The 14905-nt window shown below is 42.9% G+C and overlaps 1 protein-coding gene across 4 annotated transcripts in view; it reads left to right on the top strand.

The window, feature by feature from the left end:
• Positions 1–14905, top strand: part of THSD7A (thrombospondin type 1 domain containing 7A) — a 286252-nt gene that overhangs the window by 217033 nt on the left and 54314 nt on the right. For all 4 annotated transcript variants that reach the window (XR_004419770.1, XM_033076380.1, XM_033076383.1 and 1 more), the window contains 4 exons: positions 1994–2228; positions 5183–5298; positions 7319–7451; positions 9329–9432. Coding sequence is in view for 3 of the 4 variants with exons in the window: in XM_033076380.1 (XP_032932271.1) it covers positions 1994–2228; positions 5183–5298; positions 7319–7451; positions 9329–9432 (588 nt within the window). In the remaining variant the exon portion in view is untranslated. The remainder of the gene's footprint in view (positions 1–1993; positions 2229–5182; positions 5299–7318; positions 7452–9328; positions 9433–14905) is intronic.

Here is a 14905-nt window from a genome sequence, read left to right as displayed (position 1 = left end):
CTGTGGCATTCAATTCTGGGAAAATATTTTTTTCCCACACACACCCCCTTTAACTTTTGAATTTCATTAATATTTCCCTTGTGTTTTTTTCTTGAACTAACATCAGATGAAAATACTTAATTTATTAACCTTCCCTACATCTCTTAAATTTTCCTTATTTAAACCTTTTAATGGAGGAACATGTCTAGACTCCTCACATGGATCAATTTTCTCTTCCATGACAAATTATTTGTGACTTTACTAGTTTTTTTCCCCTTTTCAAAATATACTCAGTTTTAAAATGTACTTGCTTATATTCCTAATCTGCTGGTGTTAACTGATTTTTTTTTTCTTGAAGGATGATGATTAGACAACTTTATGAATATTATTACATAACCATAATTTTATAATTTTATCTTAACTTTTGTTTTATTACCTTTTAAGAAAATGTATCTGGCATTTTGTTTTTATGCTCTGTACATTGACATATTTTAAGCAATTCTGATAGACTTGACTTGCATTCATTTTGAACCAAAAAAAAAGTTATTCTTTAATTAGATTCACATATCTGTAGGTTTTTTTAAACCCCCTTTGCAAAATTTAAGATTAGCTAGTCTGTTGCATGACATTTTGACTAATATGATGTTTCCTGTTACTCAGTTAAATCAATATTTTCAGAAAAAAAACCAGAAATTAAAAATATTCCTAGAGAAAGAAATTGAGAATTATGATTTTATCTTGTGTTTTCATTAGAATGAACATTTTCTCATGTTTGCTGCATATCTAGACCATGCAGAACAACTTGGGGTATAAAGTATATTTATACTTGACTGTCTTTGTGCTGGAGTATTTGAAGTATCCATTATTTCTTTGATTGCATTTACTTTTTTTGTTTCGTTTCAACAATGAGTGCTTAAAACCCCTTTCCTCCTGCATATCTGTAGAGCAGTCAACCTAAAGTTCAGTGCTGAGATATGAAAAATAATATACTCTACAATGTGCATTTGATGTGAGCATACATTTTTGTCTTTAGAGAAAATTTGCATGGATCATCAACATCAACTAATAAAAAGCTCCTCTTTCAATTGTCTTACTTTTCTTGGCTTTTAGGACAAGCTATAACGTTGCTTAGATTTTTTGCTGCCTTTCCATCAGTTGGAAATAGGAGTCCCATTGTTCCTTGAAGGCCAGAATCTTAAACCTAGGTTCTCTGTGTCTAATAAAACCAGAGACAATGTCGGCTCACAGGGCTGGACCTTGAATAGCCTGTGATCAACTCTGGTAGGAAAGACTTCTTCATTTCTCCTGCAGGACTGGGAGGCCAAAGTAGGTTTGAAGTGCTCTAATACAATAAACCAAACATACTGTCTGAAACCAAACACGACAAAGACAGCATCATCTGAGCTGTTCTTCCCAGTCATTGACACTTGATTGCATTTTAGTCTTAACCTGTAGTAGGCTTTGTTGTCTTAATCTGGACCTGGAATTGCCAGCTGTGCCATCCTCTTTGGTTTACATAACATGGATAAGCATCCACTGGGACCTGCACAAGAGCTCCAAAAATCTTTTTAATTGATCTGTGAATTAGGCATAAACAGTGGTCTTTACACATGTATAACTAGTATAATTAGCCATTTCTTATGTCTGGAACCTTCATACATCCTTATGTCATCTCTTGCAGTCTCTTCTAGAGGACCCTGAAATAATAAGGCTGTAGATTACTCCAAGCACATTCGTGTTTTATGGAAATTATGATTATTTTGTTATCCTTTTGGTACAGACTTGAATACTGTCCATGAGCAGTCTGTTCTATGTGGCCTACTGGCTGAAATTTGTCAAAGTCAATATTGGGCATATGAAGAAGAGGAAAAAGGAACAGCACGTCTTTCATGTAATCAAGCTGATAATATATAATTAAGAAAATTTAAAAGTGGGTTTGTTGTATGTGTTTTTTAATTAAAAACAAATTATCTCACTGCAGTGAAGGATCTTTTGCCCTCTTTTGTTGTTCCAGGAGGAATACAGTGCCCAAATATCAGTGCCCTGCAGGAGACACGCAGCTGTAACGAGCACTCCTGCACCGTGTACCATTGGCAGACTGGCCCTTGGGGACAGTGCATAGAGGACACGTCTGTCTCTGCTTTCAACTCCTCTGCCAGCTGGAATGGGGAGGCCACCTGTTCCGTGGGGATGCAGACTAGAAAGGTCATCTGTGTGAGAGTCAACGTGGGACAAGTAGGCCCAAAAAAGTAAAGATCTTTAAAAATAACCTCATGCTGTAATTATGTTTGGATTTCACTGCTTTACGTTTTTATCACCAATGACTGCTTGCAAAGCAGTCTCTTCTTTGAGAACATATGATGAACATTTCATCTTCTAAAAATGCAAAACTGGCCCAACAGGAAGACTAGATGATACCTTTGTCACTATGGATTTTAATGGGTGGTATTTACAGTGGTGATTCTGCTGACAGCTGACTAAATCCAGTTGGCTCCTTGCCACCATCAGATTGAGTCACAATAAAATTCTTGGAGTGTGTGTGTGTGACATGCAGAGCAGCAACATTTCCAAGATCCTTGTGCTGCTTCCAGACAAACAGTGCACTGTATGGATTAGTGCGGTTCCACTCAAAAGTAGTGATATTAATGTAAATACAGTAAAGGACTTCTCAGAATCAGACCAAGGAGGTGTAGCATAGTGGAAAGTGACATGACATTAATTTGAAACATTTGTTTGAATATTAGCTTGACGAACTTTGTGATTTTTTTTCCTATTTATGTGCTTTTGAAAGCTATACCTATGATTTGGTTTTACAGTTTAATATGTGACCAGGGTTAAATACAGATTAGCTGCTAATAAAATGCATTTGATAATATCTTTGTAGGGATTGGCAGTCTGTAAATACATCCCACTCAGAACAGATTCAAAACTCTAAGAACTGATAGCAGAGGTCATTCAGAAAGTTCATGAGGCAGATATTTTCACACTAAATATTTGCTTGATGCCTGCCATTTTTTTGTTTTCTTCTGCAGTAGATTTAAACCTAATTTACTTTAAATGGAAATGTGGGAGTAATGTCTGCGCATTCAGTAATCTGAATTGTTGTGTATCTGTATTAAATTGCTGTTCTATTTAGTCATGATATAAATATCTCTTTTTTTGGTACATTTGCACAAAAAAACCCACAAATCTCTAATGATTTATCATCCTTTTTAAATCTACTGTAAATGACTCTACCTTTGATTTGATGTTAAATTCTGGGAGGAGGACTGTTTTATTCTTTCATAAATGAATCATGTGAAATGAAAAAAGGTCTTGGTTGTTCCTTTAAATTGTCGCATCAAAATCACTGAATCATTTTTAAAGACACAGACATTTAACATGAAAATGTAAATAGGAACCTTGTTTTAAACTCTGCATAATAAAAAGGATTACTGTGGTATGATGCAATCAATATTATTGGCCTTATCTGCCTCACAAGTTACAGACTCCAGCATGTATCTTTTCTGTTTAATTTGACCTTGAGTAAGGACTGCAAAAAAATCAATACTTTGCTTTAAGCCATATAGTAAACACAAACAATATAAAGCATAGAAATGGTGTTCTAATTGAACTAATTGTCTTGCCTAAGTATCTGAAGAGGAATTGTAGTGTTTAGTACTCCTGAAAGATGAAGCTTTCTGTGAAATGGTGAATGTGTATATTTCAGACTGTTTTGTATGCTTGTAATTTCTCCTGTTTTTAAAGGGAAAAGTCAATGCAAGAAAAGCCATTAGCAAACCAACGTTCAATGCTTTTCAGAAACATTTTTTATTCTAACCTTAAAGAAAATTTCTGACAACATCGTCAATATATGTGATTGGTAGCAGAGGTGTTTTTAAAGTGTGTCTGATCATACCTAAATACACCCTTGCATGTAGAATCTGATATTATGAACCACATAGAACCAAGACAAAAATTGACTTAAAATTTTAGAGAGAACTTACAGAGGGGTAGTGGAGGTTTGTGTTGCTATAGCTTTATTATTTCATGTTTTTTCACATTGGTGGAATTGGAAAAAAGAGAAGGGGCGGAGATCCCCTATTAAGAGGGCACCAAGGAATTGGTGCTGGTTCATGGTAATTGATCATATACTGAGAAGAATATATGAATTGACAGGAAAATGCAGAGACAACTAATGGAAAGCATGCACAAGCAAGTATTATTATTGAAGAGTATCTTCCTGTAAAGCTGCAAATCAGCTTTTGTCCTCCTCACATAGCACAGGCAGAGTTCTCTGCTGACCATGGAGACTAGATTTTCTTGACAGTTTACCATTAGACTTGCCCTCTTACCTCTCTTCATTTGCCCAGCACTGAAAAGAGGAAAATCTAGTCATAGCAACGTTTTTCTGTAATGATCCACAAACTCACAAATATGGATGTGATGTTGTTCTTACATCTTTACATAATCTTCAGACAGTCCACAGTCTGTATGTTTTTAGAGCAATAGTGATCTTGAAATGATTTTAAATATTTTCAGTACTTCTGCAAGAATTATTGTATCATTCTGAAACAACGATAGTTGTTTTTCCTTGATGAAGAAAAACAGAATCCCCACAGAATGGGGAAAACTACCTGGGTAATGAGTCTCATATGTGGCAGTCCAATAATCCTTTCTATATGCTGATCAAGCCTCTTCCTAAAACAAGTAAGGTTTTCTGCCTTTTCTGACAGTCTTTCTCAGTCTCATTGATCTGGCAGTTTTAAATCCTTTTCTGGTTTCTCTCATAATCACAGCCAGCTTATGCCTATTTGTTCCTGGGGTAGCAGTGTTATTTATTTTAAATATGCCTCCTTCTGGAGTTTATATTTATGATAAAGTGATGAGATTTGAAAATGTATTTTACTAAGCTAAATGAGATGGCTTTTCTTCATAATTATGTGAAAGCTTGAAAATAACCCTGAAAATACAGAGTCTAGCACAGTGAGTGAGGGATGATGATTATCTAAATCCTGAGGTGCGGAATATACCAGATTTGGCTTGCTTTCGCCACATGTGTTTAATTGCTGCTATTTTTTCTATCTGTGGTCCATCCTGGTGAATTCTGGGCAACAAGCACTGTCCTCATGTGCCTGCAGGCAGTCAGTACCTCACACGATTCACTACTTCATTGCAGAGTGATTGTTTATTTGATAAAGTTCCTTTGTAATTTTTTTCTTAGATGCCCTGAAAGCCTTCGACCTGAAACTGTGAGACCTTGTCTGCTTCCCTGTAGGAAGGACTGTATTGTGACTCCATTCAGTGACTGGACAGCATGTCCTTCTTCATGTCAAGAAGGTAATTTTATCCATTGCATGTTAATAAATTACTACTTGTTTTCTATATGCATCTGTTTGTATTTTTTTCCACATTTTGCCTAATATTACAAACTCCCATTTGCATCTTACACTGATAAAGAGATAACTAGTTATGGGGTGGACACATAGTTCTTATCATTAGCTTATCATCTTAACATCAGTACTTATACAATGATTTTGGATATGGAAATACCTACGTTTATGCTGTTTGTTCATCAGAAAAACCTGAGTCTTTATATACAAGAAGTATGTAGCTAAGTAGATATGCAGTTGTATATAATTTTGTCTGGCTGCTTCTACTCCAAGGAAAATTGAAGGAGAGTTAATAAAAATCAACAGACTTTACATTGATGTGAATGGTCTGATTTGAACATAAAATCCAACATAATTTTAATACACTTGGCAAAGCTCTTTAGAAGCGCTTTAAGAGTGCAGGTCTCCCCTGAATTTTTATTACATTGAAATCACACATGAAGTTAGCGTGATGACAGGCTTAGTATTAGCCACATTTTATGCTCTTTTTGTCTTCTTAAGCTTAACATTATGCATTTTTCTAATATGTACTGTTACAGACAGACTCTGTAATACTCCCTGTTCCACAGGGGGCTAATCCCTGTGTGGGACATGGTGATTACCCACAGCTACCACATTGTCAGAATGTAAAAGATACAGTTCCATCAAACATACAGACTTGGGCTGTCACGGCCAATTCTTTATGCTTGGTAAAGGACACAACCATAAAGGCATTTTGTCGTAATTCCTATCAGTGTGTATTCTAAGAAATGAAAAAAGAGGTTAGAAAGACCAAATTCATAACCTTTGAAAAAGAGCAGGGAATTGAATCCATTAAATCTGAATCTATGAAATAGATATTCATTATTATATATGTGTTATTTTACAGCAGTATTAATTGTTCTTTCTGAAATATTTTTGTTGGAGGAGATCATACTGGATGAGAATGCCTCCCTTTTCTGTTCCCATTTCTGTGGGTTTTAAGAAAGTTCTCGATGCAATGAGTATATCTTTATGAATACTTACCACAAACTATTGTGCAGACTTCTATAAAACAGTGTATTTGTGAACTACAGGTGTGTTGTCTATTCTACAAAAACAGTTTCTATTTCATGGGGTTTACCCCTTTGTGCCAGCAAGCAGGTCAGTAGCTCTGATGGGCTGCACGTCTGTCTTGCCTGTATGCCAGCTCCTGGCATCTCCTGCAGCAGTTTGACTCGGGAGTGAAGGGTTTCCTCTGTGCTGAAGAGTGGCCAGGTGGTGGAGAGCCACCAAAGGGATTCTCCTACTGCTCACTCCTAATTACGATTGCTTGGCCGTGGTCCAGCACACTTCTGTGATCAGACAAGCTGCAGCTGCTGTAATAACCCACCCAAAGCTGATACCAGCCCGGTCAGCCAAATGTCTGCTCTACTGCTCTCTGTGAAAAAAAATAAAAACCCTCCAAGATTTTCACCTAACATAGGCATTACTGTGGAACTAATACAGATCTGTAGCTTTTCTCTTAATTTTCTGCCTGAAGAACAGATACCTGAAGACGACTGAAGCCAAAATTCCTATAGGAACTATTTACTGTTTGTCATTAATAATGGATGAACATAATAATTAAAAACTGCAAACTGTAAAGGAATTTTAGAGTGGAATTTATGTTTCTAGTTTTACGTGCAAATTATTAGGGCAAGCTTACACCTTCAAACTGTGAAGTGTAGCAGCAAACTGAGCTGGTTTAATTTTTGTCCTCTTGAGCTGTTTATTCATTTCATCTGTCTGCTCATTTGTTCAGTATTGCTAGTATTGCTTTCTGTTTAGTTCTGCTTCCTGGCCTTGAGCTGAAATTGAAGTGTTTTTTATATTAGGCTTAATTTTTCTGCTTATGGGCAAAATAGCATGTCAATATTATGGCAATTGGTTCAAAAACCTTGTTTTCACCCTAATTGGTTTCAGGCCTAAGTAGCAGCAGTAGAAACCAGCTATTGCACTCTTTGCAGGGGGTGTCACACTAAGGAAGCAGTCCCGTCACCGAGTCATCATCCAACTCCCTGCCAATGGCGGGCGGGAGTGCCCAGACTCTTTGTTTGAGGAAAGGGAATGTGAAGCTTCTCCTGTCTGTCACAACTACAGGTACGTGAGACAATCAGCCAGAAACAACTCAGACATGATTTTAAGCTTGTACTACCTCTAGAGCTTGCCAAATTCTATTTCTTAACAGTTGTTTTTCTAACATGTAGTATTTAGAAAAATAGGATACACATCTGAATCAAAGTTTCACAAAAGATATGTAGACTCATTTGGGCCCATAGGGAATCACTAGTTCATTTTGTTCCAGTTCCTTTGAATGAACATTACAACTAAGAATTACTTTCCAAAGTAAATTTTTCCTAGAAACTGTTTTGACATTCTGAACACATAAAACAAATCTTCTAAAATATCCAAAGTGCTGAACTGAACGCTTATAGGAGAGCTGATTTCTGGTACCACACTGTTCAAACTACCATATCCTTCATTTTTCTATCTCTGTAAGCCCTGAGACAGTCCAAAGCTGAAGATGTCCCCCACATGCCTTATGGCCTCTGCATTGCCCTGATCTTCACCACAGAGTGTTTTTGCTTAAGAAAATATCTGGGTAACTCTGTGATATCTATCTGAGAGTGTGGGAAGGTCTGGACATGCAACAAGATTTGTTGATGATGGAGACAAATTTTAGAAAATTCCGATGCTATTAGTTAGATTTACTTGACAAAAATAATAATTTAAAAAATTGTTTGTTTTATGAATAATAATTTCCATAAAACTACTATCTGTTGCAGAAGCACAAATAGAATTCAAGCTTAGTTTAATGAAAAGAAATTAAGGTTAAAGAAATTTACTTTCATCATCTCATAAGAATTACTATTGCAAATTCATTAGGAGATCACACTCTATGCAAGTAAAATATATTAAAATATTGAAAAGAGCATTGAGAAGCTACTAAAATCAGTATCCTAAACACTAGAGAAATAGAGCTCAAGAACTTTTCGTAGTCAAAATGAGAGTCAGAGTTTTGTCTTTTAAGATGCTGGCTGCTCCTCATCTGTTTAGTGTCTTCAATATCTGATCTGCATGGTAATGTGCTGAGCATAAGAAAAAAGAGAGGCTAGAGAGTGGTAGATGAGGTCATTTATATTTCATGACATGAACTAATACTAAACACATGTTCCATATATTTCCTTTAGCATCTTTCTGACCTGCACACATGCTGTGACAGATGGACTCATGCACTCAGCTGGCTCATGCCTTAGTTGCTGTCCCATAGAGGCAGGTTACAATGAAACTCGAGGTGCAAAACCTTTGAGATAATTTGAAACGTGCAAACTGGTGATGGCTGGAGCTGTGGACAATTGTGGATTATTTTAGAGTTGTGACAACAAACAGACTTACCTGGATTTGTTATATTTAAGAGCTGGGGTATTCTGCAGCATTAGCAAGGAACTTTGTAGAAGTTTCATAGCAGTTTATATTTACAATAGACTATTTTAAACAGTGCAATATTGCATTTGTTATTGATTTTTTTTGCAAGTTCTTTTATTTTGTGTTTTATTTCTGATATAGCGGATCTTTTGCATTGGTTTTCTTGGCTGGTTACACATTTGTAAGGTGTTGCCACTCAGCAACCTAAGATCCCAGGAATTTCCTGAGGCACCCTTGCAATCACTCAAGCCCACTGTCCCAATACTTTCTTAGAGCTACCTTTCCTTTCTGTTTTCTATTTCTCCTTTTTTTCTTTCTACTTTTGCTTCCTCTGTCTTCCATGTGTTCTTAGTGGCCTCATCCTAAAAGAAGAAAAAATGTTAACAGAATAGGGATACATTTGTGGTTACTGGTTCTTTTGTGAATTGCCTGTGAGCAGTTAGAAAAAATAAGCAACAACTTATGGTGGTTTATAACAATATCTAGCACTTGTGCTGCCTGAAGTTTGATGACTGCAAGGTTTAGATGGATTGCTTCTCCTCTCATTTCAGGTGGAAGACACACAAATGGCGCAGGTGCCAACTGGTTCCATGGTACGTGCGCCAAGACAGTCCGGGAGCACAGGAGACTTGTGGGCCTGGACTGCAAGCAAGAGGTGAGACCCTTTCTTTCTGTCATCTATTCCTCAGAAGTCTATAGATGCACTGGTGTGGGAAATGCCTTACACTTTAGTCCTTGTAACCTAACGTTACAGTAATTTCACAACTATAAGGCGCACCGGATTATAAGGCGCACTTCCGAGTGTCGGCAAATTTCCAAACTTTGTCCATATATAAGGCACACCGGACTATAAGGCGTACTTTTTTTTTTTGCAGTGAGGATCCACGCGCAACAAAGTAATTAATTAGTAACAACTGCACCAGCCATGCTGTCTTGGGTTACAATACAGGATGTGATCAAAGTATTTATTCTATCACAATCTGTTGTGACCAGGTGGGTCAGTGATCCTTATCTCTGTGGGAGCTATTCTGCTAATGGGCCATCCACTGAAACCAGTAGGGCATTGTTCTTTATCTTTGCACCCCGCCTCCTTCCTCCAGGGAGTTATCTTCTGCTAATGGCCATTGAGTCCCATTGTGTGACTGATAAAATTACTTTATCCCATTGAGAGTTGCTCCAGCCAGGAGGGAAAGCCGAGCCTTTCTTACCTAGTTTAAAACTGAAATTCTAGGACAGTGAGTAGCCCTTTCTCTACTGGACTCTAGAAAAAAAATGAGATTGCTCCACATCACCACTAGACGTCTGGAAGGAAACTGAACCTTCTACAAGACCACTACTTCAACTAAACCACATCTGTCACTGCAAGAAGACTGCAGCCATCATTTACAGTAGTTTCACGAATACAAGCCGCACGGATTATAAGCCGCACTTCCGGTGCCTCGACAATGTTGCTGTCTTTGTCAATAGATAAGCCGCACCCCGAATATTAGCCGCACTTTCGTTCGTCACGAGAATCCGTGCGCAGCTTTCACAAATTGGCCAATTAGTAACAGGATCGCGGCATAGCGGGCTTTACTGGCTCGGGGCGGGGCCAGGCAGGCTCGGCCCGCTCATGGTTGCCGACGGGGCCGGGTGGCCCAGCTCAGCGCCACGGCTCGGCGGGGCTGGCCGGGTGGTGCTGCCGCCACCGCCGGGCTCGCTGGCCCCCCTCTCCCGTCAGCACCGCCCCGCTGCCGCGTTCGCTCGCCCGGCTGGCAGGGCTGCCGCCGCCGGGCTCGCCGCCCGCCCCGCTGCCGCTTTCGCTCGCCCCGCTGCCGCTTTTGCTCGCCCCGCGCTGCGCCTCGCGAGCGCCGCGCCCGCCCCGCGCCGCGCCCGCCCCGCGCCGCTTTCGCTCGCGGCGGCGCTTTCGCTCGCGGCGGCGCTTTCCGGCGGCGCTTTCGCGAGCGGCGCTTTCGCGAGCGGCGGCGCTTTCGCTCGCGGCGCTTTCGCGAGCGGCGGCGCTTTCCGGCGGCGCTTTCGCGAGCGGCGGCGCTTTCGCTCGCAGCGCTTTCGCTCGCGGCGGCGCTTTCGCTCGCCGAGCGGCGCTTTCGCGAGCACCGCTTTCGCTTGCCCCGCCGGCAGGGCTGCCGCCGCCGCCACCAGGCTCACCGGCCGCCCCCTCCCGTCTGCACCGCCGCCGCGTTTCCTCGCCCTGGCCGGCACTGCAGGCCCCCGCACCGCCGGGCTCCCCCACGCTGCTGGCCCCGATTATGCTGGGCTTCCCCCGCTGCCAGGCAGCCCCACCCGCCGGCCTTCCTGCTTCTGCCATGCTCCCCTGCACTGCTAGCCCCAGTTCTCCCGGGCTCCCCCGCCCTGCTGGCTCAGGCTCTGCCGCCCGCCCCCCACACTGCTGGCCCCGCCTCTGCCAGGCTTTCCCACCTCTGCCGGGGCCGGCCGGGCTCCAGCTTGGCTTGGGGCTGCCGCGGGCTCTCACTTCCGTGTTGGCAGCTTTTAGAATTTTGTTAATAGATTAGCCGCCCCGGAATATTAGCCGCACTTCCGGGTTTCCACCAAAATTTTGGTCAAATTGGTGCGGCTTGTATTCGTGAAATTACTGTAATCCAACTACTACCAATACCCTGCCTGATGGTGTGTCAGGTTGTACACTGACTTTGTCATGGTTTGGAGTTTGTTTCTTTGTAGTACTGTATTTCTATTTTAATTTCACTAGTAAAGAACTGTTATTCCTAATACCCATATCTTTACCTGAGAGCCACTTGATTTCAAAATAATAATTTGGAGGGAGGGGGTTTACATTCTCCATTTCAAAGAGAGGCTCCTGCCTTTCTTAGCAGACACCTGTCCTCCAAACTAAGACACAAAGTTAGAGTACAAGCTGACACCCCGTCAGGGTGATACCCGTCTGTCAGGGTGTTGGTAGCAGTCCCATTAAATGGTGGCTACAGTCCTCCTGCGGTGACAGATGTTGTTTAGTTGAAGCAGTGGTCTTGTAGAAGGTGCAGTTTCCTTCCAGAGGTCTAGTAGTGATGTGTAGAAATCTTGTTTTTTTCTAGAGTCCAGTAGAGAAAGGGCTACTCGCTGTCCTAGAATTTCAGTTTTAATCTAGGTAAGAAAGGCTCGGCTTTCCCTCCTGGCTGGAGCAACTCTCAATGGGATAAAGTAATTTTATCAGTCACACACTGGGACTCAATGACCATGAGCAGAAAATTACTCCCTGGAGGAAGGAGGCGGGGTGCAAAGATAAAGAACAATGCCCTACTGGTTTCAATGGATGGCCCATTAGCCGAGTATCTCCCACAGAGATAAAGATCACTGCCCCACCTGGTCACAAAAGATGGTGCTAGAATAGATACAGTAATTTCACGAATACAAGCCGCACCAATTTGACCAAAAGTTTGGTGGAAACCCGGAAGTGCGGCTAATATTCGAGGGCGGCTAATACATGAACAATATTCTAAAAGCTGCCAACATGGAAGTGAGAGCCCGCGGCAGCCCCAAGCCAAGCTGGAGCCCGGCTGGCCCCGGCTGAGGTGGGAAAGCCTGGCAGAGGCGGGGCCAGCAGTGTGGGGGGCGGGCGGCAGAGCCTAGGCCAGCAGGGCGGGGCAGGGGGGGTGGCAGAGCCCGGGCCAGCAGGGCGGGGGAGCCTGGGAGAACTGGGGCTAGCAGTGCAGGGGAGCATGGCAGAAGCAGAAAGCCCGGTGGGTGGGGCTGCCTGGCAGCAGGGGAAGCCCAGCAGAATCGGGGCCAGCAGCGTGGGGGAGCCCGGCAGTGCGGGGGCCTGCAGTGCCGGCCAGGGGAGCAAATGCAGCGGCGGTGCAGACGGGAGGGGGCGGCCGGCGAGCCTGGTGGCGGCCGCCCCACCGGCAGAGCCTGGCAGCGGCGGCAGCCCTGCCGGCCGGGCGAGCTAACATGGCGCGGGGTGGCCGGCGTGCCTGGCAGCGGCGGCAGCAGCTGGCCCGCCGGCAGGGCGAGTAAACGCAGCAGCGGGGCGGCCAGCGTGCCTGCCAGTGGCGGCGGTGGCTGGCCCGCCGGCAGGGCGAGTAAACGCAGCAGTGGGGCGGTGCTGACGGGAGAGGGGGGCCAGCGAGCCCGGCGGCGGCGGCAGCCCTCCAGCCGGGCGAGCAAACGTGGCAGCGGGGCAGCCGGCATGCCTGGCAGCGGCGGCGCCGGCTGGCCCGCTGGCAGGGCGAGCAAACGTGGCAGTGAGGTGTTGCTGACGGGAGAGGGGGGCCAGTGAGCCCGGCGGCGGCTGCAGCACCACCTGGCCGGCCCCGTCGGCAACCATGAGCGGGCTGAGCCTTCCTGGCCCCGCCCCGAGCCAGTAAACCCCGCTATGCCGCGATCCTGTTACTAATTGGCCAATTTGTGAAAGCTGCGCACGGATTCTCGCTACGAACGAAAGTGCGGCTAATATTCGGGGTGCGGCTTATCTATTGACAAAGACAGCAACATTGTCGAGGCACCGGAAGTGCGGCTTATACTCCGTGCGGCTTGTATTCGTGAAACTACTGTACTTTGATCACATCCTGTATTGTAACCCAAGACACTTTGTCAGTGTTTGGGGTTTGTTTCTTTGTAGTACTGTATTTCTATCTTAATTTTCCTAGTAAAGAACTGTTATTCCTAATTCCCATATCTTTGCCTGAGAGACCCTTAATTTCAAAATGATAATAATTTGGAGAGAGGGGGTTTGCATTCTCTATTTCAAAGAGAGGCTCCTGCCTTTCTTCGCAGACACCTGTCCTCCAAACCAGGACACGTGCCAAGCCCCACTGAGCCCCGCGGCCCCATGTGGTTCGGCTCGCAGCTTGCACTTCCAGGTTGGCAAATTTCCGAACTTTGTCCATATATAAGGTGCTCCAGAGTATAAGGCAGACTTCTGGGTTCAGACCAAAATTTTAGTCAAAAGGGTGCACCTTATAGTCGTGAAATTACTGTAATTTAATCCATCTTTTTGAGCATCAGCAAAGGAAAATACTGCTGTGCTCAAGGCAGTGTCTCAGTATGTTTGGAGTCTGCCGGCGTGGAGATCCTACACCCTCTTTTGGAACTTGCTCCCTGGTGCAATTTGTGTGTGTGACCCCTTATCCTTTCACTGCATACCTCTGAGAACATTTTGACTACTTCTCTGTACTCTCAAATTAAGGTAGTTACAGAGAGCAATGGGAGCATGAGAGATGCAAGACTTTGCATTTGCACTGTTAAAGTTCAGTGCCAGCCCATTTCTCCAGGTTGTCAAGGTCCTTTGAACGGCAGTCCTTGCAGTAGGTACTGACTGCTCAAACTGCCATTGTCCTCAAACTTGCTGAACATGCTTTCTGCACAGGTTGTTAAAGAGGTTAAACAGAACTGTGCCTGGAATTAACCACTGAGATGTAACAATCTTAACCAGCTGCTGGTTAGACTTCTAAACCACTGACCCTTTGAGCCCAATGATCCAGATATTTTTTGCACCATTTCCATTAAACAGCAAACAATTTTTACATCCAAATCCAGCTTTGCTGTATCGTGTCTCCATAGAGAATTTTGTGGTTTTCACAAAATTGTGTATGTGTGACTGTTAAATATAGCTAGGATAAGGGCTTTTTAGGTGCATTAAATACATTCAATAGGAAAATAAGTGCAAGTCCTGTTTACTGTGTTACAGTAATTGAATTGCTTTGAACTACTGGTCAACCTTGAATTCCAGGAAGGTTTTTCTCCTTTTTTGTTTCTGTGTGCAAACTTCTATTTGTTAAAGCACTATTGGCTCAGCAGATTGTGCCATTGCCGAGGAAGGACATTACAGAAGTGAAATGTTCAGGTCATTAACTTCCTTGCAGTGTGAAAGGAGGTCATGGTATACTTAAAAAGTTATGGAGTAAATCTTAAGCTAGTAGCTCCTACCACTTACTCAGAAAGTGTCACAGGAGATCAATTTAAAGCTTACCACAAAATGAAACCTTAGGGCATTGCCTGCTAATTCAAAAGACTTCTGGCTGTGGTAATTATTTCAAAGGTCTATCACAATGGAATCTACTTCTAGCAGCGCTGGAGGATACGTTCAGATTACACACTGAGAAAATAAGATTTCTGTCTTTGATAGTAGGAATTCAGATAGTAAAAAGTGTTGTCTTCTGTGCTTGCAT

The sequence above is a fragment of the Catharus ustulatus genome, chromosome 1 (assembly GCF_009819885.2).
Source record: "Catharus ustulatus isolate bCatUst1 chromosome 1, bCatUst1.pri.v2, whole genome shotgun sequence".
Classification (NCBI taxonomy): Eukaryota; Metazoa; Chordata; class Aves; order Passeriformes; family Turdidae; genus Catharus; species Catharus ustulatus.
Note: the sequence above shows the minus strand (reverse complement) of the source record. Positions and strands in the feature narration are given on the sequence as shown.